We start from the raw sequence: 26442 nt of genomic DNA on the forward strand, positions 1-26442 counted from the left end.
CCATTCCACTCGGCAACTCGGTGGAGTTCACAGTCAGTAATGATGATGATGATGATGATGATGTAAGTCCACTCAGCCCTCCTCTGCCAGAGGACCTGTGTCCTGCCAGAAGTCTGCACTCAGACTAACAGTCTAATTACCATCAGAGGGATCCAATGGCAACCTCTGATTTCATGCCAAGGGGGCCAAGATATACTGTCGGCAGACATCTGGTCAAACACATGCTGATTTATGACTCGTCTTTGGAAAATGCATAAGTCAAAACCTACAGTGCTTTGCAAAGATCTCTCCCCAATACATTCCCACAAATATTCTTAACGGTAACCTGACACTTGTAGAGATAAATAAACAAACAAGAGCCAGGGGAAATTCCATTCCAGGTACAATTCATCTAGTAATTGAAGACTTGGCACACTTTGACCCAGCACAGGACCCAACACCTGACACAGTTCAAAGAAATGTTGTGCATTTTTGTTGATGCTAGACGCTCACAGCTCACACTGGGCACTTGCATGGGCCACTGAAATTGGCCACTGGAACTCTTGTGTAAAGACAAATAGTAAAAACAAAACAACACTTCAGAGACAGGGGCATTTTATGCTCCAATAAATCTACTTAAAAGCGGGGCTGAGTGAGAGAAACAGGGCTGGACTACAGCAGGTGCATTTTGGGAGGGGTGGGGTGGGATGGGGGTGGGGAGGGTCTGCCAGTTTTTAGGTCACATAGTCTGCCCTGCTATATCCATTCATGGAGACGCAACCCTGCCCCCCATGATGCTCTTCACCTATCTGTCACTCATTCAAGGGGCCTGAAGACATACCAGCCGTTGCTCTTCCCACAAACAATCCTTTAACAAAAATGAGGTAGCACTGAATGTGCACTGTGATTATGAACACAAAGGAAAAACAATTAGGACTATGGCAACTGGCACCATTTCCCCAGCAACTTTTGCTTCAATCTCAAATTACCAGAGAATGCAGCAGCATGCAAAGCAGAGATGATTTAGCAACTGGCAACACAAAGAGCCTGCAACTCACACTCTCAGTCGTCCATAACCACCATTCATCCATAACTTATAACTGCCAAACACCATTTGCATTGCAGAGAGATCAGAATTGTCACATAGATTCAACACAATGACTGCTTTCTGCTCCTGTTGGACAAGAGGCCTACTGTCACTGGCCTCATCATCACAAAAACAAGAGTATGAAGTCAGTGCAGTTCATCCACAAATGACCTGAGTCTTTCTCTAGTGACTTTGAGCTTGTCAGCTGACTTACTGTGTGCCATCAATTAACCTCGCCAATATGCTCACATTTAACTGACCTATGTATGTGTCAAATGCAAGACCGGGTGGGGGTATTACTCTGGAGACAGTAAATCAATGTGATGCAATGGTCTGATTTGGTCAGCCAATCTTGCCATAAGATCTGCTTGTTCTGAAAAATGCTGTTAAATTGAGTGAGATAAACTACTCAGGAAATGAGGTCAAAAGTAAAATTAAATATATTAAATTACTGTAACTAGGAGGTCAATTGACTGTATCTCCACATCAGTGAGGTCGGTTGAAATGCCACGTTTAGCCACGTTTTGTTGCTGGAGCATGCCAACAAGTTATGGGAAGTGTCCACTCATTTGCTGTGATTTGACATTGTAAACAACACAAAATGCTGTTCAGAAAGATATGGCACAAAGGACAAATACAGAATACTACCCCGCTGGTCTTCGTTGAGCAGGCCTATTAGACAACAACTCGGCTACGCGTAAATATGCCAGACAGCCTCCACTTTCCCTGTTAGTGTCTGACATAAGCAAAATCCTTTGTACCAAAACAGTGATTTCACACGGGACTGGTCTATTCTGTGTTCACTGGAGCTAGGGGAAACTTGTAAACATAAAGGTGCAGATGCAAAATAATCAGGACATTACGCCTTTTTGTGTATAATTCACTTTGGTTGAAGAGGAAGTATGTCTGTTCTGTTCTGTTCGTCATTTTGTTTTCTTTGTTCGAATCCCCGGCTCCTGAAGCAAGCTAGGCTGGCTAAACTCTAGACTAGAGCTAGCTGTTAGCTACGAACATCAGTACTGAAAAGCATAGCTACCTAACTAGCAAACACTTGTCGCTCAGTTCACTACCGCCTTTATAATTAAAACTTGCACAATGCTGAACAAGTGGCAAAAATGAGTGTCGTCAAGGCAGTTGCATCATGAAAGTGGAAGAATAATAAAACAATTACTAGTTGACATGCTTAGCAATAGCTAGCTAATGTTAACGTTAGTCTGCTCTCAAGTTTTCCTCTCATACCCCGTTACCTGCTAACTCTTATTATGCTACCTGTGCAACCATCACGTGAAGTGAACGACAACTTTACACTAACAAGCATCTCTTTTTGACAGTTTTATCAACGATGCAACGGCACCAAACTGTTAGAGACTGTTTTCCAAGTTAATCTTTCCAAGTAGCCAACAGAGCGCCAGAATAACACAATATTAGCTACACATCCTGATATAGCCAAAGCTTTCTAGGCAGGCAGACAAGCAAGATTATCAGTCTGGTTGAACTAGTAGGTTTTCAGTCTACATATCGCCTTAATGTTAGTAAGGGAGGGATAAGTGAGCCAACTATATCTATTCTATAGTAAGTTACAGCTATCTATCAAGAATATTGTGCGATAAAAGTGAGTAACGTTAACGTTAGCTAATGTTACATCGTCACACGATGCCAGACTGTAAACCACACCAAATGAACAATATACGACACATTAACATTTATTTAAAATAATACATGCATTAACGTCACTGTCACTAATAATGTAAAGCAGTTACATAAACTGGGGTGACAGCAATCTAGTTAGTTGGCTATGCCGTCTGTTTTCTGAGCACCTAAGAATCAGCCATCTCACTTAGATCGACCAGCAATACATACCCCATCATCGATTTGCTAGGACACCAGATGGACACATCAATGGAATCATTTAACAACTTGACTTGCAACAGCCTGACTTGTCAGACCCTCATAACATCATGGTTTATTGGCCTTGAAACGAAGTGCCAAGCGGCACGGAGCACTGCGTCTGCTGTGTACTGACAGTGAAGAAACACTGTTGTCAGATCGTGCAAGGGGTGGGTAGGTGTGCGTAAAGAATTCCCCAGCTAGCAACTCTCATTTGATTGGTTTTCTTACTATTGGCTCGGACAAAAAAAACCCCCATCACATCCTGTTTGAAAATTAATGTAATAATCAAGTTCTAATTTTCTCAAAATTAGACTCATTGCTTGAGTCTGTGTCCTGTCAATCAAGCGAGACGAGACCCAATCGTGATTTCGTTTTTGCACTGCCCAGAATTCATCTGATTAGATCTTAAAATGTTTTTCATACTTTTGCCATGTTTTGAAGTAAAATGAGATTTAGAAAGTTCTACATGCATATGAAGATTTAGCAGAGATACAAAGAACTACAAATATCTACAGAGTCTGATCAAAGATTGTTAAGGCGCCTTAACAATCTTTGGTCCGATACAGTGTTGATGTAGACTTTTATTTTGACAAAATATAACGGGACGTCTACTGACCGGAAAAGGGCTTTATTGACGCTGCTCTGTTGGGATTATCAAATGACAGATACCGAGCTAACTTTACATGTTCGTGCCGTTATTATACATTTTATTGAGTAGGTGTTGGTCGGTGTTTAAAATAACCTTCTCTCTATAATTCTAATTTATATTTAGAATAAACTTTACTGTCGTAACCCGGAACTCGTATAGTGAAGCAACAAAACTGCCACAGAAGTAGCTAAAATAGCAAACTAGCCAGAGGTTTGCCTGAAGTTCCAGTTAGCTTAACCAGTTAATATGGGCATCCAAAGAAGTTGAAGTAACAATAGTTCGTCTCATTTGGAGCACTAGATAACATGATGGTCGAGGAAGTGTGCAGCCTAATTGACATTATGACAACAAAGTAACTTTAGGTAAGTTCTAACAAAATATAATACACGATTTGTTTTGCTGACCACAAAGTGCTAACCAGCTCCGCACAGTTGGATGTATTTCGCTAGCTCTTAAGTTGGCTTCTTACAAGAAACAATCATTATTGTTTGAAACTTGAATTTCTCCTATATGCGTTGTGATAATGATCCAGTCTGGAATAGGTGCGCTAGCTCGTGGTGTTTATTTTGTCATTGTCGTTTCAATTCAACAAGTTTCTCCCAAGTAGACGCACCGCCTGAATTATTTCCGGGGTGTGACTTAAACGCCTACATTGAGTTTCCTTAATATAAACAAGTTAGCCATGTTATAAATTGCGTTGCTATTTTAATTTAAAAGCAATTGCGTGATCTGATTTTACTGACTTCAATTATTTTAATAACCAGTCCACGCGATTTCATATGATTTGCATTGGTGTTTGCTGTTGCCTATAAGTTATAAACAATAAAGACAGCTTAAAACACTTATAGGACACTTTAAAGGAACCGTATGTAAGAAATGTATTTCAATTAATCATAAAATGGCCCTGATATGTCACTAGACATTAAGAAATCATGTTCATTTCAAATACTTATATCACTGACAACAGGAATCCGGCCAGGATATTATCATTTAAAAAGTGAAGTTGCAGCCCTCAACTGATGTTGTTGTTGTGTTTTGTCATGGCATGTTTTGTTTTGGCCTGACCCTCCACCTATCTACTAATCACAGTCAGTAGTGTTTTGGCATCTGGGTTGGCAACCTCGAGTCAGGGGGGAGGGGGAGGGGATACACCGCTCTACAGTAATTTGTAATTAAAAGTGATTGCAGTACCAGTTTTGGCCACAATCTTACATATGGTTCCTTTAAATGTTAATGAGTGAAGCCATAACATTATTATTATTATTATTATTATTATTACTACTATTATTTTTATTATTATTATTATTATTATTATATAACTACTGCAGGCATGTGGCCAATACAAGAAGAGTCCCCAACTGCTTTCAAAGAACAGCAACACAATGGGAAACCAGGAGTTGGAAGACGTATTTGTTGCAGTCATCCGTCCGAAAAATACTGTGAGCCTGACCTCCAAAGAATATCGTGCTAAGGCGTATGAGGTACAGTCTAATCTATGATTCAATGACTTCTATATAGTATACGATACATTTGAGAACAGGTTTTGGTATCAAAGAGATTGGCCTGAAAGCTTTCTGAAATCAGTATTAATATCTTGATAAGGAAGAACAAGAAATGAATGGCATGGGGGAACCCAGGCTAAAGGTAACATGTATTTTACATCACTGACCTGAGATGAATGGTTTGTATGTCATGTAGATCCTCCTAATTGAGGTTCCTCTGGAAGGGAAAGAGAAAAAGAAGAAAAAAGTTCTGCTTGGAACTAAGATCCAACCTAACGGAGACAAAGCGAGGTCCATCCTGGATTATGTTGATGAAACAACAAAACCGATCTCCAATAACCAGGGACTGATTGGTAAATACTTGAGTGTCATACTTCACAAAAAATACCTGGGGCTGGACAGGGGAGTGGGTAGACATGCCTTACTGTATGCATAGATCACACGTTAATTTGAATGCTGCCTGTTGAAATAAGTATAAGTATATATACTCTTTTGATCCTGTGGGGGAAATTTGGTCTCTGCATTTATCCCAATCCGGGAATTAGTGAAACACACTGCACACTGTGAACACTGTGAAGTACACACTAATCCCGGCCTGCAACAACAGCGGGGAGCAGTGAGGGGTTAGGTGCCTTGCTCAAGGGCACTTCAGCCGTGCCTACTGGTCGGGGTTCGAACCGGCAACCCTCCGGTTACAATTCCGAAGCGCTAACCCGTAGGCCACGGCTGCCCCCAATCATAACCCCATTATCATAACCATTGATAAATGGGTCATAGACATGAGTTGGCTAAACCTGAGTGAATGAATCTTAAAGTGGTTCTCCTTGCAGGAAAGCGTGTGGTGCATATGAAGAAGTTCCCCTTGGATGGGGACCGAGAAGGAAAGGAGGCTTCTCTGTTTATTGTGCCAATCAACATGAAAGGTTGGAAGCACATTCATAGTATTCCAACAGTATTCTTATAACTCATAAAGTACTGTTGCTGATGCTGAAATTTTGATAGCTGTGTAATACTTAGCTAGACTAGCAGTAGGATCTTGAATGCATTTACAATTTGATTTGAATTAATCATAGACTCCAAAGGGAATATTAGATTACATTTGTGCACCATCCACATATGAAGTGGGCACAAACAAAAGCCGCCACAACCTCAGACCTGTTGTCTTTCCCACTTTTTAACCAAAGACAACAGTAAACCCAACTACCATCCCGGCAGTCCGAATTTCTACTGCCTGCAGGACATCATGCGTGTGTGCAGCGAGACCAGCACCCACTTCTCACCCATCACCTCCAAGATGCTTCTGGCACTTGACAAGTAAGTCTCCCCCCAGTGGGTTCGAGAATGTGTTTGCCTTTCAAGGTCCAAACTTGTGTAGGTTCAGGTCATCAGCATCTTTTGCCAGATAATTTGTAATTACTTTAGTCATAGAGTTATGATGCTCTGTTCGAACTGTGCCCATCTTACCCAATTGTGTCCCTTGACTATTGCTGACAACAGAACTTTTTTGTCAGTTTTGTATTTTGGGGTGTCTAGAAATACATTTCATAGAATCCCATCGGATTTTCAGCCTGTCTTAAGGATATTTCAGTCGGATGAAAGATTGGCACCTTCAACTTAATCTTTTAAAAACGGAGCTTTTGGTGTTTCAAGCTAAAACAGTTATTAGTCCTCTTCCCCTCACCACCTCTTTTTTCACTCCTCTCTTCTCATTCTTTCTCGTCTCTCCTCGCCTCTTTGTCGTCCACGCTGCAGATGGATGGCAGAGCAGCACACGGTGCCTCACGCCATCGCGGCTCTCTTCCGCCCGGCGCCCCTGGACCGCATCAAGACCAACGTGAGCAACCCGGCGTACGCGCCCGAGAGCTGGCAGAGTGACGGCCCACTGCACATGGGCTACACGGCGCTGGAGATCAAGAGCAAGATGATGTCGCTGGAGAAGGCCGACATGTGCGTCTTCAACCCGCTCTACGGCTCCGACCTGCAGTACACCAACAGGGTGAGGATGCAGGCCTTGTCCCTCTACTCTCTGTCCCATCTCATTGCCCTTCAACTCATTCTCACTCTCACTTTCTCTCTTTTTCTCCCTCACTACTCTTTTGTCCTTAGCCTGTCTCTTTCCCTCCATATTTTTCTTTTGATTTATATTACATTCGCCCTTGGCAAAGTTATATTTGATAGCCAACATTTTCCCTCTGGGTTTGGTCGAGTGATACAGACTTGTGAATGTGACCTTACAGGTGGATAAAGTCATCATCAATCCCTACTTTGGCTTGGGAGCTCCCGACTACTCCAAGATCCAGATCCCCAAGAGGGAGAAGTGGCAGCACAGCATGAGCAGTGTGACTGAGGACAAGTAGGGGACTTCTCCTTTAACTCCCTCTTTTAAATCACACATACAACAACAGCAGGTTCAAACAAGCCTGCCTGTCAAAAGAAAACAATTACATCATCTCAACTCTGTTTAATCCACTTTTCTGTCAGTAGCTATATAAGCAGTTTGTTTTGCTTACTATCCTGGCATTTTTCATTCACAAGCTCTGCCACACAAATATAATACGTGTTGATAGAAACCCTGCCAAGATCTCACAGTGTTTATTTAATATTTCTAACAACTCCACTGGAATTCCTAGAGTCATTGCCAGACCAGGAGTTTATGATACACTTAGTGGAAAGTCGATAAGCCCCTAACCTGCTGTAATCTATCATGTATTTCGCAGTATTGGTTAATATGTAATGCACTGAATCCTGGTGTCTGTGTGTGGCCACAGGGAGCGTCAGTGGGTGGACGACTTCCCCCTGCACCGGAGTGCCTGTGAGGGCGACACAGAGCTGCTGACGGAGCTGCTGTCCAAACTTCCGGAAAGTCGCCTCTCCGTCAAACAACTGGACAGCGACCACTGGGCCCCCATTCACTACGCCTGCTGGTGGGTAATTGCTCAGCCAGGACCACAAAAGCGTGTGGAACAGTAATAAACATTGCAGATGTAGACCATGTATTAAAAAAAAAAACTACCCACAGATCAGAGGTTGCGTTAACTGAATATTTTCCGTCATTAACCGATTTTTTTTTAAATAATGACAGAAAAATCAGTCTATCCTTCATTTTGACAGGGGACACAATTGACCATGACAGATTTAATACAATGAAAAAGTTTAACACAACCTCTGCCACAGATAGTGGTAGTATTACTAATCGTATAATACACTGTGGAATTGTGGTAATTTCACATTTCTGATTTCGTTCTTAACCAAATGCATTAGATGGATCGTTTTGACTTGACAGCAAGTGTCAAAAGTACTTTTTGTCTTCAATGGCTGTACGCGAAACACAAAACAAAGCTTCGATTCCATTGTAGGTATGGGAAGGTGGAGGCCACAAAGCTGCTTCTAGAGAAAGGGAACTGTAACCCCAACCTGCTGAATGGCCAGCTCAGCTCTCCTCTACACTTTGCCGCATTAGGGGGTCATAAAGAGATCGTCCAGCTCCTCCTTCAGCACCCAGAGATAGACCGGGTAAGACCACATGATCCAGTCCACATGACCCACACAAGCATCCCAGTGCTGGGACTAGGGATGTAACGATTACCAGTGTAACGGTAAACCACGTTAAAAATGTTGACTATAACAATTACCGTTTTCATTTCAAATATCATAATTATCACGGTTGATTACCACGGGGTGGAAACCGTGTGTTTAGTCCTTCCCAGCTTCATCCGAGCCTACTTTTGATATAGGCCTGGTTAAATGAAACAAAACTGGTACCCTACTGATTCTTTGGTCTAATGCATGGATTTAACCACGATTCGGATTAGGTTACACCTGCTTTTAAAAGGCGGAACATTTTCATCGCAAAACGTGCGCTGTATCATGTAGCCACTCTACGTCTTTTTATGTGCGCGTCATGATCATCATCATCAAGTCATGGTAGGGCAAGTTAATCTATAAGCACATAGCCAATTAAACATGACCAAGGAAAATGTGAACAGGACAACACACAATGCCACGGTAACATGTACGTTATGAATTAAGAATGCTCAGCTCAGCCAGGTTTGTTCATGCAGTCAGGATGTAGGCCTATGAATGTGAATGAAAATATACCCTTCTCCAGTAGCAATAGGCCACCTTAAAATGCACCAGAATAAAGGAATCACATTTACTCAGTAACAACATTTTCATACTGTTACATCGCTAGCTAGGACTATGATTGAAAATCAGTGAATATTAGAAGCTTGCGATGAATAAAGTTGACATGCTAGCTTTAGTTTGTATTCACTGTTTTCTTTAACAACACATTAAACTCTCATTTTGAGTGTTGGATATATGTAGTCATTTATCGTCATTTTCTTTTGTTGTCACTTTTGCATTGACATCTGACTCTGAGTCTGTCTCCATCTGCAGCACATTGAGGACCAGCAGAAGAGGTCTCCTTTGCAGCTGTGTGAGGAGAACAAGCAGAACGATTGGGAGGAGACGGTCAAACTCCTGCAGGAAGCCAACAGCAGACCGGTCAGTGGGCAGGCCCTAACCCTGTCATTTGGATAGCATGCACTTATGTCTCTTAGAAGCTGTGGGCAAAATACTGATGAAGCTGCCAGGGAAGAAGCAAGAATAAGTACAGTACATGAAGTCCTCCCTCCCACCAGTCTCCAGTTGTTCCAAGATTCCCAAGATTCCTGGTTCTAGGAAATTTCAGCGGAATTCTCCATGCTGTTGTGCTTCCATGTCCGTGTGTGAGGGCAGTGCACACGCCCAGTAGTTGTTATTGGTTAAATATAGGTCATGTGCTGGTTAGCATCATTTTGTGGTGGTGTGGTAATGGCGCTCTACTGCTTTTGTTGTGCCAGTATGAGAAGGTGCGGATCTACCGCATGGACGGCTCGTACCGCTCGGTGGAGCTGAAGCACGGCAACAACACGTCCGTCCAGCAGATCATGGAGGGCATGCGCCTCTCGCAGGACACCCAGCAGTACTTCACCATCTGGATCTGCTCCGAGAACCTCAGTGAGTGGACACGAGCCTGCTGTCCCCAGAGTGACACAACAGCACCATCTTCTGTTTAAAGGCCCCCACTATCTACTTGATTATTGAAAATAATGCATTTACAAATTACAAATGATGCCCAGATGAAATTTGTATACTCTTTTTTCAACAAAAAAAATCTTAGGAGGCCTTTATTATACTCATGGCATGTTGTCATATTCCATTGGATGCAAGGATCACTGTAATTTGAATGATTACATTGAGATTTCACACACCACTGTGTAGCATGTAGTGTAATGTTTTAGATTATCAGATTTTATGGTGCTTCTGATCACATCTTGCATTTGTTTAGGATCTTGTGTGTGTGTGTGTGTGTGTGTGTTATTTGTTTGCTTGTATGTAGACTGAAAAGTGTGTTTGAATGTTTTCTGCAGGTCTCCAGCTGAAGCCTTACCACAAGCCCCTGCAGCACCTGCGAATCTGGAACGAGATTGTGACGGACCTGACGGTTCTGGACCCGCAGAGGGAGCATCCTCTGCTCTTCCTCAGGAGAGACGTCCGGCTGCCTCTGGACATCGAGAAGAAGGTGCGCCTGTGCTCCATCATGCACATATGGACCCTTTCAAGAGAGTTCCATTATCAGCATCATAGTTGGCCCCACAAGGCTTCCTTTTTAACATTCCATATGTTATCTTAATGCAGAGCAAGTAGATTGGGGCCCAAATAGAACGTTCAAGCATTGTTTTTGTTTTTATTGATGAAAGGGTCTATAAATAAATACACACACGGAGACGCACACAAACACACACACACTGGGCAGGAACTTGCCACCCTCATCCCCCACCTCAAGTGAAGAGCACTTTTGGTCATGTGAAGCTTGTGGGCAATTTTCTCAGCAACATTACAATTCAAGTTTTTTACTATTCTGAATTTGACCGTGGTGCTGGATACAACTTTTCAATAGTGATGATACTAACGGTATCCAGTGCAGTTTCAGGTTGTGGAGTCAGTTGCGGAGTATTTGTATTTTACACAACTGTCGTAAATACAAACACCCTACCCCCAGGACATGACACACGTGGATTTGTTTATAAACCGGCAAATATAATTTCCAAAGAGCCATGTTGACTGACAAAGTAATATTACATGAGTTCATACAAATAGTAGGCTATTGCACAATTGCTGGAAAGCAATTTGTGATTCTCTGGGTCGGGGGAGTGCAAGTTGCATGGTTCACTGTAGACGGGTAGGCTAAAGGCTGCTGGAGGCATGCGGTTCTCCCTACCACAAATTCACCATCAGAATGACTACAAAGCTGTTATATTAAGGTAAGAAACTGGCATAGGATGTTTTTTCAGTCAGCCTGTTCGCACTAGGCTTTCAAGTGGCTCCATCTATGACCCTGTGTTGTAGATGTTGGGACTCGGCTTCTGGAAATCATCAAATTGGTCATCCATCATCAATCGGCAGGGTGAAAACTTCCGCTGCTGGCATGGTCACTATGGTGATAAACAAGTGACGGAAATTACATTTTTTATAATGATTTTGCACACTGTGTACGTGTGTGAACAATAGGAGAACAGAATAAATATCTGTGAAAGCTTTATGGCTATATAATTGGTACTTAACCTCAGGAGATGACAGGAGTGACTGACGCAAACAAAGTCCCATCACACTCTACTTGAACTGACAGACATAAGGTTGTTTACCAGAAGTGGCTTATTTGTTTATTTTTTTTATCTCTATTACCCCTAAATACATAAATACATATATGATGGTCTTTCTCAGAATATGCTTTGCCACCCAACATTCAGGGAAGACACATTGACAATATGTGATACATTCATTTGCATTATTGGGGTCCTATTCACTTATGAAATCCTGTTAATAAAATTACTCTGTGTGCTCCTGGCAACATGGTTGTAGGTGCAGGTACTACCGACACAGTAAAAGGCTGTTGAAATTTCTTACAATTCCATAAGAGGGCGCTAACCTGACATGATAAAGTATTTTGTGGCTCAGCTAGGGAAACTGGTGAAAAGACACATAAGCCACGTTCAGACTACAGACAGTTCAGACCCCCCCCCTCCCCAAACTGGCACCCTGACATAAAACACGTAAAACCACATGCTCTTGAACTTCACCCTCAAGTTGGTGGATTTCACTTATTTACTCATCGTACATCCCAGGACAATCTGGGTCACTTTCTCTCTTCGTGTCGCGATGGGCCCTGAGCCTTGTGGTCTGGTTGCAGGTGGAGGATCCACTGTCCATCCTGATCCTGTTTGACGAAGCCAGGCACTGCCTCCTGAAGGGCTTCTACCCGTCTCCAGACAGCAAGCTCATCACCCTCGCCAGCCTGCTGCTGCAGATCATCTATGGCAACTACGAGAGCAAGAAGCACAAACAGGGCTTCCTCAAGTAAGTCAAGTCAAATCAAATCAACTTTATTTATATAGCGCATTTCATACACAGAGGTCATTTAATGTGCATTACATAAACAAAAGCAAACAGGAATAGCTGATAAAAGCATAGAAGGGTAATAGTTCTAAAAAGTAAAGAATAAATAAAAGAAGAAGAAAAAAACATAAAACACACATAAAAGCATAAAAGGGCAATCATTTAAAAGTGTAAAAAAGTAATAATTTAAAACATAAAAAACAACAGAATGATTATACTAGTCAGGCACCTAGTGTATAGCAGCACTCTATGGAGATTCTTGAAGTAGTTCCAAACTGTGTGCGTACACATATATTTATTTCCTTTCAGGGCCAAAATGGCTGACCACAGGGCTCGATAGTCCCCCCTCATGGAGTATTAAGACCCAAATAGTTAACACAAGTCTTTACACATGCGCACAAACACTGCATTTATTGCAAAGAGTTTTGCAGAGACGATCTTGGTAATTATACAGGTTATGTAATAATATAATGTATAATTTAATGGTTGAGTCTGAGTTCCATATAAATAAGGTATACTCATTTAGTTACCTACAAAGTGTACCGCTTACTTTATTTGTCTGGGTGTTTATGAACAGTGAGGAAAATCTCAAGTCCATTGTGCCCATATCTAAAGTCAAGAGCAAAGCCCATCACTGGACCAACAGAATTCTCCACGAGTACAAGGTGAGGTGCTCATCACATACACACCGCTGTATCCCAGTCACAATGTAGAACACTTCCAAAAGCACCAATCAGTGATCCAACATGTCTTTGTGTTGGTTATTATTGTGATTGAGATGGCTTCTGTTCCCGGTGTTCCTGTGTAGAATCTGAGCACTAGTGAGGGTGTAAGTAAGGAGATGCACCACCTGCAGCGCCTCTTCCTGCAGAACTGCTGGGACATCCCCACCTATGGGGCGGCCTTCTTCACGGGACAGGTCTACACCAAGGCCAGCTCCAGCAACCACAAGGTCATCCGTGTCTACGTTGGGGTCAATACCAGAGGCCTGCATCTTATGAATATGGAGACCAAGGTACCAACATGACATTCATGTTGTTTCTTCATTCATCTATCAGTTTGGCCAATGGATTTGAAATACCTAATCTGTATCTAAAGTTGCAGTGCTTTTCTGTTTTGTGGAAAAAACTGTACCTTACTGTGTGTGTGCGTTTTTTTTTTTTTTGGTGGTTGGTTTTAAGGTGCTGCTTATCAGTCTGGAATACGGGTCATTCATGTGGCAGTTGGGTCAAGCTGACCTGTACTTCCAGATCCATAGCGTCCAGAACAAGATGAACTTCATTGTGCACACCAAACAGGTGAGTTCAGCGATGAGGACCATGAAAGTAGTGCTCCACAGCGCTCTGAGATTGGAGCATTGTCATGCGGTAATCAGCCTCCCTGTACAGCACCACTGTCTCAGGGCAAATGTTTTTTTTTTAGTAGTAGTATATTTTTTTGGGCTTTTTGCCTTTATTCGGATTGGACAATGACGATGGACAGGAAGCAGGTGGGAGAGAGATGGGGTGGGATCGGGAATTGGCCGCAGGTCGGATTCGCACCTGGGTCCCCGTGGGCACTTGGATCCGTACATGGTATGGGCTGTAGCCTGTTGCGCCACAGTGCCCCAAGCAAATGTTTTTTAGCCTTGGGCTTACACACACCCAATGTCACTATGTCCTGATACAATTCAGAAGGAGACGTACAATAGAACAAAGGCAGTACTATAAAGAGACTGTCAGCCAAGGGCAAAGAAACGATGCGGAATTTCTATTGATTGATGAGAATGCCTTTTCATTGTTTCAGGCTGGCCTTATAGTGAAGCTGCTGATGAAGTTGAGTGGGCAAATCGTTCCAAACGACAGACTTTCTGCAGACAAATATGCTTACGGTTAACCCCAGAGCTTCATGATGTGTGTTGTGTGTTTTACTTTGTATTTTTATAAAATTGTTGCTTATTTACTTTTATGTCACTTTTTTTTTTACTTATACTCCAAAAACAATAATGCTGAAATGTAATACCCAGTACTATTCATGTCATGTTAGTTTTTTTTGTTTGTTTCTAAGCATTACAAATGGCTTGTTTTCATTGTAATATTTTTCCATGGAATGTAAATATGTGTATTTAATGGTTCTGTTTTATTAAAATGAATAATATATCCACTAACTGATATAGAAGCCTGCTTTATTTTGTTTTTTATTTCTGGAGATGTAGTAAAGGTCTAAAATGATGCAAGCATTACTATGCGACACATCTTTAGAATCTAAAGGGTGAAATATGCATATTAACAATGAGCTGTAGAGCTGCACAAGTAATCGATTTTTAATCGAAATCACAATTTGAACTAATGAAATTTGCTAATTGCAAAGGCTGCAATTAAATGTGCAGCTCACAACTCTATACCAATGGTTAATCTTCTCATCTATTATTTTTTTATTCATGTCATACTCCTTGTGACAAGACAGTGAAGCTAACTTAAAAGGAGTGCTGTGTTTCCTATGTACTAGGCATACTCACCAATCAGAAGTGGCCGAAGTTAAAGCCACATTTTTAATATTGAACTAAAGCTTGACTTTCAAAAATTATATAACAAATCAAATTGCATTATCTGTCAAAAAAATAACAATTAGATCTTTTCCCCAAATCATGTCATCCTAATTAGCTGCAATGCTGAAAAACTCTTAAGTTTTATCTAAGGTTTGTGGCATGACTGCTTCAATTAACGTTATTTTAATTTGATTTTGAAGCACATTTTAGATTTCAAAAGGCACATTTATTGTCCATTTGTTGTGAATGCTGAGGGAAGTCATTCTGCCAGGCCTTGAACCCGGTTTTATGGCATATCAAACCTGCCCCCTGACTAGGCTTGTTGGTATTGCTGTCTGCACATATACACAACCGCGGTGACCCCATCACACCACCTCTTCAGGAAGTGCATCCCACACAGGCCTCCCACACATCCCAGATTGCTCCTCAGACCCTAGTGTGAGACCCATGTCTGGGGTCCCTCTGCCTGGGCTGCCCTTATGGCTCCTATTTAGTATGCTTCCAATGGCCTCATGGCAAACCATCCAACTTCATCACATCATCACAAAGTCAAAGAGAAAGGGTTTGTTGGTATGGCAGTAACAGTGCAATATTGATGGTGACTGCAGACTTTTTCCTAACCTATAAATAATATTTGTACTGAAGTAAAGTTTACATTTCTGTAAAGTTTATAGTTTATTTATCTACATAGTGGATGAATGTTCCTCATGTCCAACAAAATGTGGATAAAAATTCAACCCTTCATCAAAGCACAATACACTTATAAAGTTTGATAAATTAAGCAAGTTCTTGACAAGGGGTGGTACAGGATTTTTTCCAAATTGTTGGTTTTCTGGCATGGGATGACCCAAAGTAGTTTTAATGTCAGAGACTCCATGCTCTCTTTATTACAATTTTATTTGAAATATATCAATAGTCTACTGCAGTGGTTTTCAAAGTGGGGGCCAGGAGGGGGTGCCAGGGGGGCCTCAGCAAGTTGGATGGAAAAATAAAAGCAACAAATAAATACATTTGAAAAATACAATGCCATTATAATAATTTGTCGCATATCTGAACATTATATTTTCCATGATAATAATTGGGAATAATAGTAGAGTGATAGCTCTCATATAGCAGAAAGCCCCAAATGCAATTTTTACACACGGTATGCTCCATCGCAAAGTGCTTGTGGCTAAAATAATTATTAGGATTAGCTTAATGTATTTTTACATTTGCCGTAGTATTGTTGATGGGTTTAGTAACACATCAAGGGGGTCCTTGGCCAGAACCTAGTTGTATTTGGGGGGCCTTGTCGTGGAAAAGTTTGGGAACCCCTGGTCTACAGTACTGTCAGCCTATTTTTTAAGCTCAGTAGGCATACCAACAACGAGTAAAACGTGCCATGCAAAATGTTTGACATAACTTTTACAGTCTGCACCTTATCAAAAAGTGTGTGAATTCCAAAAGCATGCTTGTTGTGTTTAACACCTGTCTCATTAACTGTATTTCTGAATGAGTCATAGAGTGGAAATGTGTCTCATTTCTGAGGTCACGGGACACTTGACCTTATGCTTTCAAGTGCTAATCAGATAAGGAAATGTAAAACAGGAACTTATCAACATGGTAACCATGGCAGCTTCCTATACAAGATAAGACCCATATAAGATAAGTAGCAATTAATCAAAATCCATTGTAGTTGCTCATTCATGAGTTATTTTCATTGTCCATCAGTAACTGTTCATCAGTACTTTTGTTGAATCCTTACCACCATATGATAGGCCAGCACTACATCACATCAAATGTGTGGCATTCACAACATACGATTATGGGGGTCCATAATTAGTAATATTCTGTTCAATCATAGTGTGGAATCAGTTCAACTAAGGACACCAAGGTTGCCAAGTAGCTGCCGAGAAACCAACTCAGTCCAGTACATATTCCAGTAATCAGTGTTTGATATGACAAAATGGTTAATCTGCGTCACCTTTCCTTCACCTTTTCCTTCACCTTTCACATTTTCCCATCAGGGTGTTGATAGAATAGCCATTGATATATGTTAACAATGTAATCTGAGATGAATATATATTAGCATTTGATAGTTATACTTACATAACCTTGCTGGCAAATTGCTGATTGGTTACCGACTGGAAATCCGACAGAATTTAAGGCACACTCACCTAGTTCCCATCACTTCACTCACCAAGCTAAGGTAAAGGCATTCTTATTAATATCACTGGCTCGAGTTATTACATATATTTTGCTCTAAGTGGTTTTAGACTTTTACCATCTGTTAGTATTGGTTGAATAGTATAAATAGTTGAATAGTATTTCCTTATGATCCATCACCGTCTCTGTTTTCAGACTGAAGCCATGGACACGAAAGCCATTTTTAGTATCATCGTCCCTCTGCTCCTCTGTGGTAAGCCTGAATATGTTCTAATTGTTGTTTTCATTACAAATATCAACACTCTTGTTATACAAGTTGCAAAAACAATTTGCATGTGCATCCCATAGACAATCTGAGCCACAATGTGTAAACTATCATGAGATTCTTGCATAACCTTTCATGTTATTAATGTGTAAATTTTGGAAACTGATTCACTAATTTCTGTAATCGCAAATTCCTACATTTAAGTCTAAATGTCTCTGTTTAGGGCACAGCTCTGCAGGGCCTGCTGTTTTCCCCACCCAGACAGGAACTTGCTGGGCCATGGGTGACCCTCATTTCCGCACGTTTGATGGCTATTTCTACAACTTCATGGGAAACTGCACCTACACCATGAGCAAGAACTGTGATATAGACTATCACCATCCCCCCTTTGAGGTTGATGTCACAAACAAGGTCTTGCCTAATTCTCGGCTCACTGCAGTCAGTGAGGTCACCATCAACATCTACGGCTTCAAGATCCAAATGGTTCGGTCACAACTTGGCAGAATAACAGTAAGTACCAAAGCAGTTGCTATTTTGTTTTGTTGCATTCTCAATCATATACATGCTAAACTCGTCACATGAACAAACTGGTTGTTTCAGGTCAATGGTCAGGTGTGGGTTCTGCCAGTCTCATTCACCAACACCCTGGGAACAATCAAGATGGCGCAGAGTGGTCTTTCAGTGGTGCTGTGGGTGGACTTTGGGATGACCGTGCAGTACGACTGGGAAGAGTATGTGGCAGTGACCATGCCCAGTGGCTTCATGGGAAAAGTCTGTGGTCTGTGTGGCAATTTCAACGGAAACAAGGAAGACGACCTCGCCTTGTCCAATGGCACTCTGACTAAAAGTGTCACTGAATTGGGTCGGAGCTGGATGGTTCCAAGCGTAGAGGGTGAAGACTACTGCCAGGACGAGTGCACAGGCGAATGCACAGAGTGCAGCTTTGGCAAGCGTATGGCAGCCGATATGTTCTGTGGTGTGATGACACCCATTCTGGACTTCCAGTTCAGGGACTGCCATGCCCTCATCGACCCCAGTATCTTTTTTGACATGTGCAAGTTTGACCACTGCAGGGGCGGCGGACTGAAGGACTACCTGTGCAGGATACTGCAGGTGTATACGGATGCCTGCCAGAGAGCTGGGATCAAAGTCCATAACTGGAGACACCTGGCACGATGTGGTGAGTATCCTTCAGGTTGATCTTGCAGGTTGATAAATATAATTTGGGGGGGGGGGGGGTATCTGAACAGTGAAAATGTCCTTAAAAACACAGAAAGCTCAAACTAATTCTTGGGAGTTATGAGATTATGAACCAGCATTTAAAATCCTTCAGTCAATGTTTCTTGTACTGAATGACAATTCTGTTGCTGTTTTACAGCTGATCCTAACTGTCCAGCGAACAGCCATTTTGAACAGTGTGGAGATGCATGCCAACCCACGTGTCTTGGCAACACAACATGTGACATCCCTTGTGTTCAGACTTGTATCTGTGATGAGGGCTACATACGCAGTGGCAACAAATGTATCAGCAAAACTAAGCTCTGCTTAGACAACAAATTAGTTGAATAAAACATTTTCTTATATTTATATATTTGATTATATAAGAAGAAAATGAATGCTGCATCAAATATTGTACTTGAATAAATAAGGTACTATTTCACAGCTGCTTGTCCTTTCTCAGTTTCTTTTATATGCAGCGGGCTAGCTAATCAGTTACATTTGCAGGCCTAGCCTACTACAGCCTCACACAGTGGTAGAATCAAAAATATTCTTACATATTTGATTTCACTCGCATATGAGTGGATAAATGAATGATGAGTTAGATCTGTTTATTAAACTTTGATACTAGGTCTACTTACTTGAGCATTTCCATTTTTATGCTATTTTGACTTCTTTCTAAACATCTTTTGACAGGTTTAGTCACTAACTAGAAATGCAATTCCAATGTTAAATATTATACAGAGTTAAAACAGATAATGCAGAGATAGTTAATGGTGTTGCTAGGGTAGACATGGTGGTTGCTATGCAAAATAAAGTGGTAGCTATACTGGTTGCTAGAATAATCATGTTGGTTGCTATGGTGGTTGCTAGGATGACATTATGGTGGTGATTGCCACTGTTACCATCTAGTTGGCCTATAATCACATGCTTGACATCTTTGGAAAGCTGAGAAATAATCAAAATAACTGTGTGAAGTACTGACACAGACTTACAGAGGCTAGAATATTGTTTTTTCTTTCTGTCGGATAACAAGTATCTCTGAATTGACCACATTTCAGCCCTCTAGGTCACTTGATATGAGTTTGAAACACAACTAAGCCCTAGCACCAGGTCTTGTGAAACTATGTGTAAAAGTAGATCAATATAGAATGTATAGAACACATGAGTATTTTTAGACCATCATTTGCAAAAGTATGCTCATGCGTTTTGTAAAATGCCCAATGGAAACTCCCTTTTCCCCATATGAACCCCTTTGTGTAGAACCATAATCTTGATCTCAAATGAAAGGTAACACTCTGAAGTTTCATGCTTGCATTTGGATTGTATGTCAGGGGTAATATGGAATGACTACCCAAAATATGGAATAATTACACACAAATATCTATTTTTGAAAATGTATGTTGGTTCAATTGGTGTGTATAAGATGGACTACAAGATGGACTACTACTACTATGAATTATTGTGGACATTTCAAGACCCAATATGCTACATCTACTTCTTTCTAAGGTTATATATACACAAGGCTAGAGGGTAGGGAAGCACCGGTGGGTGCTACACATAAATATGTTGTCATGTATAGATTCCAAGAGAAGAGTCCAAGCTTTCAAATGGTGTATAATATTATATGACTGCATAAAATGACTTAGAATCTTGGTGGGAGGTGGGGGATAAATGGAACGCCTGGGAACTGGTTGCTATGTTGGTTGCTAGGGTAATCATGTTGGTTGCTATGGTGGTTGCTAGGTTGACATTACAGTCTATGGGTTAAACATGATCCAATAGCATGTTAGCCCAGGCAGCAACATAGCCTACATCAGATTGACCCACAGCCTACAACACAAATGTCTGTGCAATAAATAGCCCATGTTACACGCCTGTGTATGTCCTAACTCTGAACAGATGGCATCCTGTCATTGCCCTCATGCACATGTGATATGTTATTCTGAGACATAATCTATAGGAATTACTACACATAACTAAACACACAAAAACGTGTGAAAACAATTTATTATATTAGTTATTTACAGCCAGGGTAAATACACTGTCCTTCAGTGTCAGGCCAGTTTACACATTCAGTGGTAGGCCTACCAGACCCTGGCCCTACAAAAAACATTGGCATAATCAGTATTAACTCAAAGTTGTAAAAAAAACAACAATATTATCATACCAAAATACCCACAGAGTATTGTGTGCAAAGATAAGTATATACAAATTAAAGTTTGGGTAATCAACCTTCAAAGGGCAGAAATGGGGTGCCCTGTCTATCTATTGTACAGCAGTTTATTCTTTTCAATTTTAATTTTACATTGTAAGAGGGAGTCTGGCCAAGTTAGCCTAATATTCTTAGGGAATAGAACATAACAGCAGATTTGGTCAAAAATGTAAATTCATAGGCATGCATATAGAACAGCATGATATGAGCCTGTCTGGCATCAAATACACGAGTGGAGTGGTGTGTTTTGGTGAGTGCTGGTGAACCTATTTTCATCACAGCAGGCAACTAAGTAACTTGTCATCTTGATAATATGATACACTACAATAAGAAAGCAACATAATTCTGTTGTCTGTTTCTCTGTTCCTACCTGAACAGTAAACTTTCAAAGCGATAAGACCTGCTCAAAATGCCATTAACTTTATTTTAAGGTAAAAACTCTTCAGGGGTCCTTTATGCATCACATTACTCATTTGGGGTTTGAAGGGCCAGATTACTACTACCTGTTATAATCAGCCCATATGTAGTCATTCACCTCAATCTGATGAACTTTACGTTATAGCTCATAGGTTCTTGTAAAGTACTACTTAAAGGAGAATTCCAGTGTGATATTGACCTAAAGTGTATTGAAACATGATACCGAGTGTGAACGTATGTCTCATAGCCCATCTCGGCTTGTCCCCTGCACTCCAAAATCTGGCGCTAGCCGATGCTACCAACAGCTTTTTCAATAGTGATTCAGTGGAAATGCATGGATTCCAGTTTCTTCCAGTAGCAGCTTACAGATTATGACACAATTTTCCAATAAACCCTCAACAAATCCAGAAAGACATAATGACCAATTTAATGGTAAAATTCCACAAGTCTCCATTGACATTAGTGCAGCGAGGGCTTACTCTGGTCTGCATAAAGGGGGTTTCCCCCCCCTCCCCCTTGCAATAATCGAACACGGAAATTGTCGAACGTTTGCGCCTCTCGCTCCGCTTTAACTCTCTGGTTCAGATGCTCTATTTACTGTCGTAACCATGGTAACATTGTTTTGATAGCCTCAAAGTTACAATGTAGCCTAGAAGCTAACTTCAGTCGCAGAGTTTACCGGTTCAGAATGAAAAACAAACTTTTAACTTAGGCTATTAAATCTAAACAACAGGCTGTAACAGGCTGAGACTGCTCCGCTGGAGACTTAACTGACAAGATACTCGTAAGCCAGTTATTTTCGATTAAATATCGCCATATAAATTCGTAGCCCATTGACCAGACATTGCGAGCAGCCAACGTTAGCTTATTGCTCTCTAGGCTAGGCCTATAACCTATGTTTTTTTGTAATATGTTATTTTTTGTAGGCCTACACACTGCTATGTATTGTATACTATTTGTACTTCTATTCAAAGCTGTTCTAATATATTGCTTGCAGGCAACACGGGGGCTTGCTGAAATCATCATGACTGAGGACTTATTTAAAATGGAGATCTGTCAAAACTCCTCTTTACTTCTGGAGAGCAAGAGATTGAAACATGTCCCTGTGAAGCTACTGCATGGCAGTAATGTGAAGTATATTTCTGTTGCTAACAATGATCTTAAATCTCTCCCCAGAGAAATAGGTAATATGACACATTTGGAAATCCTATCAGTGCAGGGAAACAAGCTCACATCACTCCCTTCATCACTGCAGATGTTAGGTAGTAGTCTCAAAGCACTCAATATTAGTGACAATCAAATTGGGACACTTCCAGAGGAGATATGTAATCTGAAGAACATGAAACAGTTTCACGCTAGTAACAACAATCTTGATAGTCTACCAAACTCATTTGGAAATGTAACCACCTTAGAGGTTGTTTCCCTGAATGACAACCGTTTGAGTTCCCTGCCTGAATCTTTTGGAAACTTGGTCAACATAAAAACATTGAATTTGGAGAGAAATAAGATGACAGTCCTTCCTTCTATCGTGTGCCAACTACAATATCTTATTCAGCTAAATATTTCAGGAAACAAGATTGTGACTTTACCACAGAAGATTTCACAGATGATAAATCTCAAAGAGCTGTCTCTCTGCGACAACAGGTTGACCTCTTTACCTCCACAGCTCTTCAACCTTGCCAATATGGAAATTCTAAACCTATCTGGCAACCAGCTGACGGTAATACCTGATGACGTGGGAAAACTGGAGAACTTAAAAGTTTTGAAAATATGCAGAAACAAAATCAAAGTACTGCCAGACAAGATCAGTGCTTGCTCCAAACTTCTTTACTTCTCTGTGAACCAAAATCTTCTTTCCAAGCTCCCCAGGACCATTGGGGCATTGACTTGTCTTGTGGAACTGCATATCAGTGGAAATCAGATTGAGACACTACCAAAAGGAATCAATTCTTTAAAGAGACTGTCTGTGTTGGGGTGTGCAGAGAATCTTTTGGTTCAATTCCTTGTTGATGGACTCAGTCTGTGTGAATTAACCAATGTTGATCTCAGTTGCAATCATCTCCGTGCCTTTCCCTCTGAGTTGTATTCAATGCATTCTTTACAATGTCTGAACATGAGTAAGAATTTCATATCAAAGCTTCCTCCAGACGTTGGTGAAATGTGCACTCTACAGCACCTCAACCTCAGTGAAAACCATTTCAACTCTCTACCGAAGTGCCTCTATCAGCTTGACAAACTTACTCATTTGGATCTTAGTGGCAATGCCCTTCAAGGCCTCCCAGAGGGAATCACTGGTCTCAAAAGTATCCAGGTCTTACTACTGCACAATAACCAGCTGAAGGAGCTCCCACCTGACCTGTGCTTTCTGAAGACCTTGAAGAGGCTGAATCTGTCAGAAAACCAGATCAGAAACATCTCCTCTAACATCAGGTGTCTAAAAGACCTCAGAGAACTCAATCTTTCCAGTAACCAGTTCATCTCATTTCCTGAAGCAATATGTGACATCAGATGCCTTCAGAGACTATCCATAAGTAACAAAATAGGCAACAAGGTAACGATTTAAAATCTTTAGTGAAGTTCATAATGTGTTACATTGACCAAGAACACCTATCAGTACATTACAGTAGCCTTATTCTTCATAATTAACAATAAATGCTTATCATTTTGTACATACATTATGCTAAAGTAGCATCATGCATTTAAATGATATATTATTATATAGGTCATATCTATATTATATATGAAATCATATAGACATAATCATTAACATTAATAATGATATGTGATATGCATGTTTCCATAGTTCACCTCACTCCCTGAGTCTCTACACAAATTCCAAAATCTAAAGGAACTGGATTTTTCAGACAACGAAGTAAAGGATATTCCAGAAGCTTTGGGCGACCTGAGGCGTCTCACTAAGCTCATTGGCAGGAATAACTTGCTGACATGTCTACCTCAGTTTGTGATCTCCCTGCAAAACCTGCAGCACATTGACCTGCAAGGTACTCAAGTCGCAGCGCTGAGGGCTTCAGCACAGAGACAACAGTCTATTGTAGAGCTGAGAAATAGCAGTGTTGTATAGATTGTTCCTGATTATCTGTGTTTAGGTAGAAAATTCAGCCCCCCCATTGCAAACAAGACAAGAAACCTATGTGGTGGCATATATTTGCACTCACTCTGTATATGTGCATTTCTGTAGGCAACTTGTTGCAGGGGCTTCCATCTAACCTGGCTCAGATGAAATCTTTGAAGCTGTTAAAGTTGGAGGGTAACCCTCTTACAGGCCCTCCCAAAGAGACCTATGACGGACAGCAGGCATTGCCAATTGGATGTTACCTCAGTTGTGAGCTTACGTGGAATGGTAGGTTCAAGCCTACCAATTCGATCCAAACCATATAATCCACATGCCAAGTTTCCAGAAGTACCAACAAACAAATGTAGATCTTTACTGTAAACAAATGTATTGATACAATTACAATATTATATGTATATATATATTTTTTTATATAACGACATATAGTCTGTTTTTAACATGTATTTGACACATGAACTATTATTATTCATTTTAACTTATTAATCTTAACTTATTCTTCTAACAAATAAATTCTCAACAATGACTATGGGGCTTTATGCTATGGTGAATATAATTGATGTACAGTACAGGGGGGAGGAGGGGGGCACTGTAACAAAACCAGTGCCGGGATTTTCGAGGCTAACTGTTTAATGAATGTTTTTCACTACAGAGCACATATTGCAAAAAATGTTTCGATTTCTGGCAAATAATGTTCCAGAGGTGGACTTTAAACATTTCTGTGAGAGGCTTCATGTTCCTCCTGAGTTGATACTGACACAAGAGAATAAAAGGTAAGATACTAGTAAACTTCTAGCCTGGGTGAACCCAGACAAACCTGTTAGCAAATTTGAATTCGCTCTGAGGGTCCGTCTGGAGACCCTCCCACTAGAACCGATTTTCAAATCACCAAAAATCAAGGAACCAATGACAACTGCTAATCCAGCATGGGGCAGGCTTTATATGACAGACAGAGGAGTACAGTTAGCAGCACTATTTAACACAACCAATGGCTGCGCTGCCAATCTTTCTGCCCATCTGTGCTAAACTATGGATGTATATTTTCTTTGGAATTGAGTAAGCAGCTGCTTTTAAAACATCAATTGGAGTGGAGGGTCTCCAAACCTGATTTGAGAAGTGATCTGGGGTCAGCCAGGTTAGTAAACCTCTGTGTATACCTTAATGAATACAATTATTTCTTATTCACAACAATAGCCAATAGCCAAAATAGTCATTTTAATATGGAAATAGGTTGTAGTCTGCTTGTAGTCTGCTATTTTCTCATAGCCTATGCCACATTTACGACATTCGTAAATTTACTACATTCGAACTAATGACTCACTTAATGTAGCCTACTGTTCATACTACACTGTGTTCTTCCCTCCTTACTCTATGCAGCTTCTCCATCAAAGAAAAGACCATGGCGGCTTTGAACCTGTGGAGGGATGTATTTTACCCTGCTGCAAAGCCTGCGGTCATAGCAGACCAGTTAGTCAGGGGGCTGGTCCTAGCAGGGTTTCATAGTCTTTCTGCCCAAGTGCAGGCCATAAAGATCTACGCCAAAGCTATACGTCTGTGAAGGCTATTGTCTAGAGAACACATTCAACTGAGTGCTGATTGATCATCATCACCTTGTCAGTTACATGTTATACAGTATACCACTTCATATAAAACGAAGAATGTAGTCATGAATTTTATTTCTATTTGACCAGCTGTATAGTCATGTTAATCCAATCCACAATTGATAACTTAACCTTTACATTCATGTTGACCTTTCCTATTGCCTTTTCAAAATCCCAAATATGAAATTATGTTATGGTTAATATTAACTTATACTGTGTCTGCATGCCTACTGTGTCTTTGAAGTAGAATGATGTGTATTTGGTGAAAATTGTCCCATTTGGAGGTCAGAAGGTATGAACAGTAACTAAAGTGTAAACAGAAATGGTAAGTTTATGAAAAGTTCTTAAATAACATGTCCCTGAAAAGAACCCCATTACAAATGTAAATAGTCAATAAATTGTAGGCTTACAACTTG

General features: G+C 40.8%; 4 protein-coding genes across 5 annotated transcripts in view; 3 read left to right on the plus strand and 1 right to left on the minus strand.

Moving 5' to 3' along the window:
* ankib1a (ankyrin repeat and IBR domain containing 1a) overlaps nt 1-3134 on the minus strand; it is a 28868-nt gene extending 25734 nt beyond the window's left edge. The window contains exon 1 of one of the 2 annotated variants that reach the window (XM_042076266.1): nt 2927-3134. The gene's annotated coding sequence lies outside the window, so the exon portion shown is untranslated. The remainder of the gene's footprint in view (nt 1-2926) is intronic. The other variant, XM_042076265.1, reaches the window with a different exon arrangement.
* LOC121695453 (leucine-rich repeat and death domain-containing protein 1-like) lies at nt 28-26088 on the plus strand. Its single transcript, XM_042076311.1, has 8 exons — nt 28-32; nt 5943-5948; nt 23001-23885; nt 24138-24336; nt 24534-24695; nt 25078-25198; nt 25483-25560; nt 25803-26088. The coding sequence occupies exons 3-8, from the start codon at nt 23019-23021 to the stop codon at nt 25981-25983; spliced, it is 1608 nt and encodes a 535-aa protein (XP_041932245.1). The 5' UTR covers nt 28-32; nt 5943-5948; nt 23001-23018; the 3' UTR covers nt 25984-26088.
* krit1 (KRIT1 ankyrin repeat containing) lies at nt 3586-14661 on the plus strand. The gene is made up of 17 exons (XM_042076297.1): nt 3586-3967; nt 4934-5086; nt 5304-5460; nt 5938-6030; nt 6292-6421; nt 6860-7103; nt 7345-7460; nt 7876-8031; nt 8464-8620; nt 9506-9613; nt 9952-10108; nt 10522-10673; nt 12342-12508; nt 13125-13212; nt 13356-13562; nt 13729-13845; nt 14333-14661. Exons 2-17 carry the CDS (start codon nt 4988-4990, stop codon nt 14420-14422), a joined length of 2238 nt encoding a protein of 745 aa, XP_041932231.1. The 5' UTR covers nt 3586-3967; nt 4934-4987; the 3' UTR covers nt 14423-14661.
* Nucleotides 17333-19146, plus strand: LOC121695462 (IgGFc-binding protein-like). The gene is made up of 4 exons (XM_042076334.1): nt 17333-17472; nt 17708-17994; nt 18085-18664; nt 18863-19146. Exons 1-4 carry the CDS (start codon nt 17388-17390, stop codon nt 19051-19053), a joined length of 1143 nt encoding a protein of 380 aa, XP_041932268.1. The 5' UTR covers nt 17333-17387; the 3' UTR covers nt 19054-19146.
* Nucleotides 26089-26442: the final 354 nt, after the last annotated feature.

This window comes from Alosa sapidissima, chromosome 21 (assembly GCF_018492685.1).
Source record: "Alosa sapidissima isolate fAloSap1 chromosome 21, fAloSap1.pri, whole genome shotgun sequence".
Classification (NCBI taxonomy): domain Eukaryota; kingdom Metazoa; phylum Chordata; class Actinopteri; order Clupeiformes; family Clupeidae; genus Alosa; species Alosa sapidissima.

Coding starts and splice junctions, on each gene's coding strand:
- LOC121695462 (XM_042076334.1), top strand. CDS start 17,388: ATGATCCATCACCGTCTCTGTTTTCAGACTGAAGCCATGGACACGAAA. Junction 17,473..17,707: donor CGTCCCTCTGCTCCTCTGTG/GTAAGCCTGAAT, acceptor GTCTCTGTTTAG/GGCACAGCTCTGCAGGGCCT. Junction 17,995..18,084: donor CACAACTTGGCAGAATAACA/GTAAGTACCAAA, acceptor TGGTTGTTTCAG/GTCAATGGTCAGGTGTGGGT.
- LOC121695453 (XM_042076311.1), top strand. CDS start 23,019: ATGGAAATTCTAAACCTATCTGGCAACCAGCTGACGGTAATACCTGAT. Junction 24,337..24,533: donor GCAGCACATTGACCTGCAAG/GTACTCAAGTCG, acceptor GCATTTCTGTAG/GCAACTTGTTGCAGGGGCTT. Junction 24,696..25,077: donor TTGTGAGCTTACGTGGAATG/GTAGGTTCAAGC, acceptor TTTTCACTACAG/AGCACATATTGCAAAAAATG.
- krit1 (XM_042076297.1), top strand. CDS start 4,988: ATGGGAAACCAGGAGTTGGAAGACGTATTTGTTGCAGTCATCCGTCCG. Junction 5,087..5,303: donor ATCGTGCTAAGGCGTATGAG/GTACAGTCTAAT, acceptor TATGTCATGTAG/ATCCTCCTAATTGAGGTTCC. Junction 10,109..10,521: donor GATCTGCTCCGAGAACCTCA/GTGAGTGGACAC, acceptor TGTTTTCTGCAG/GTCTCCAGCTGAAGCCTTAC.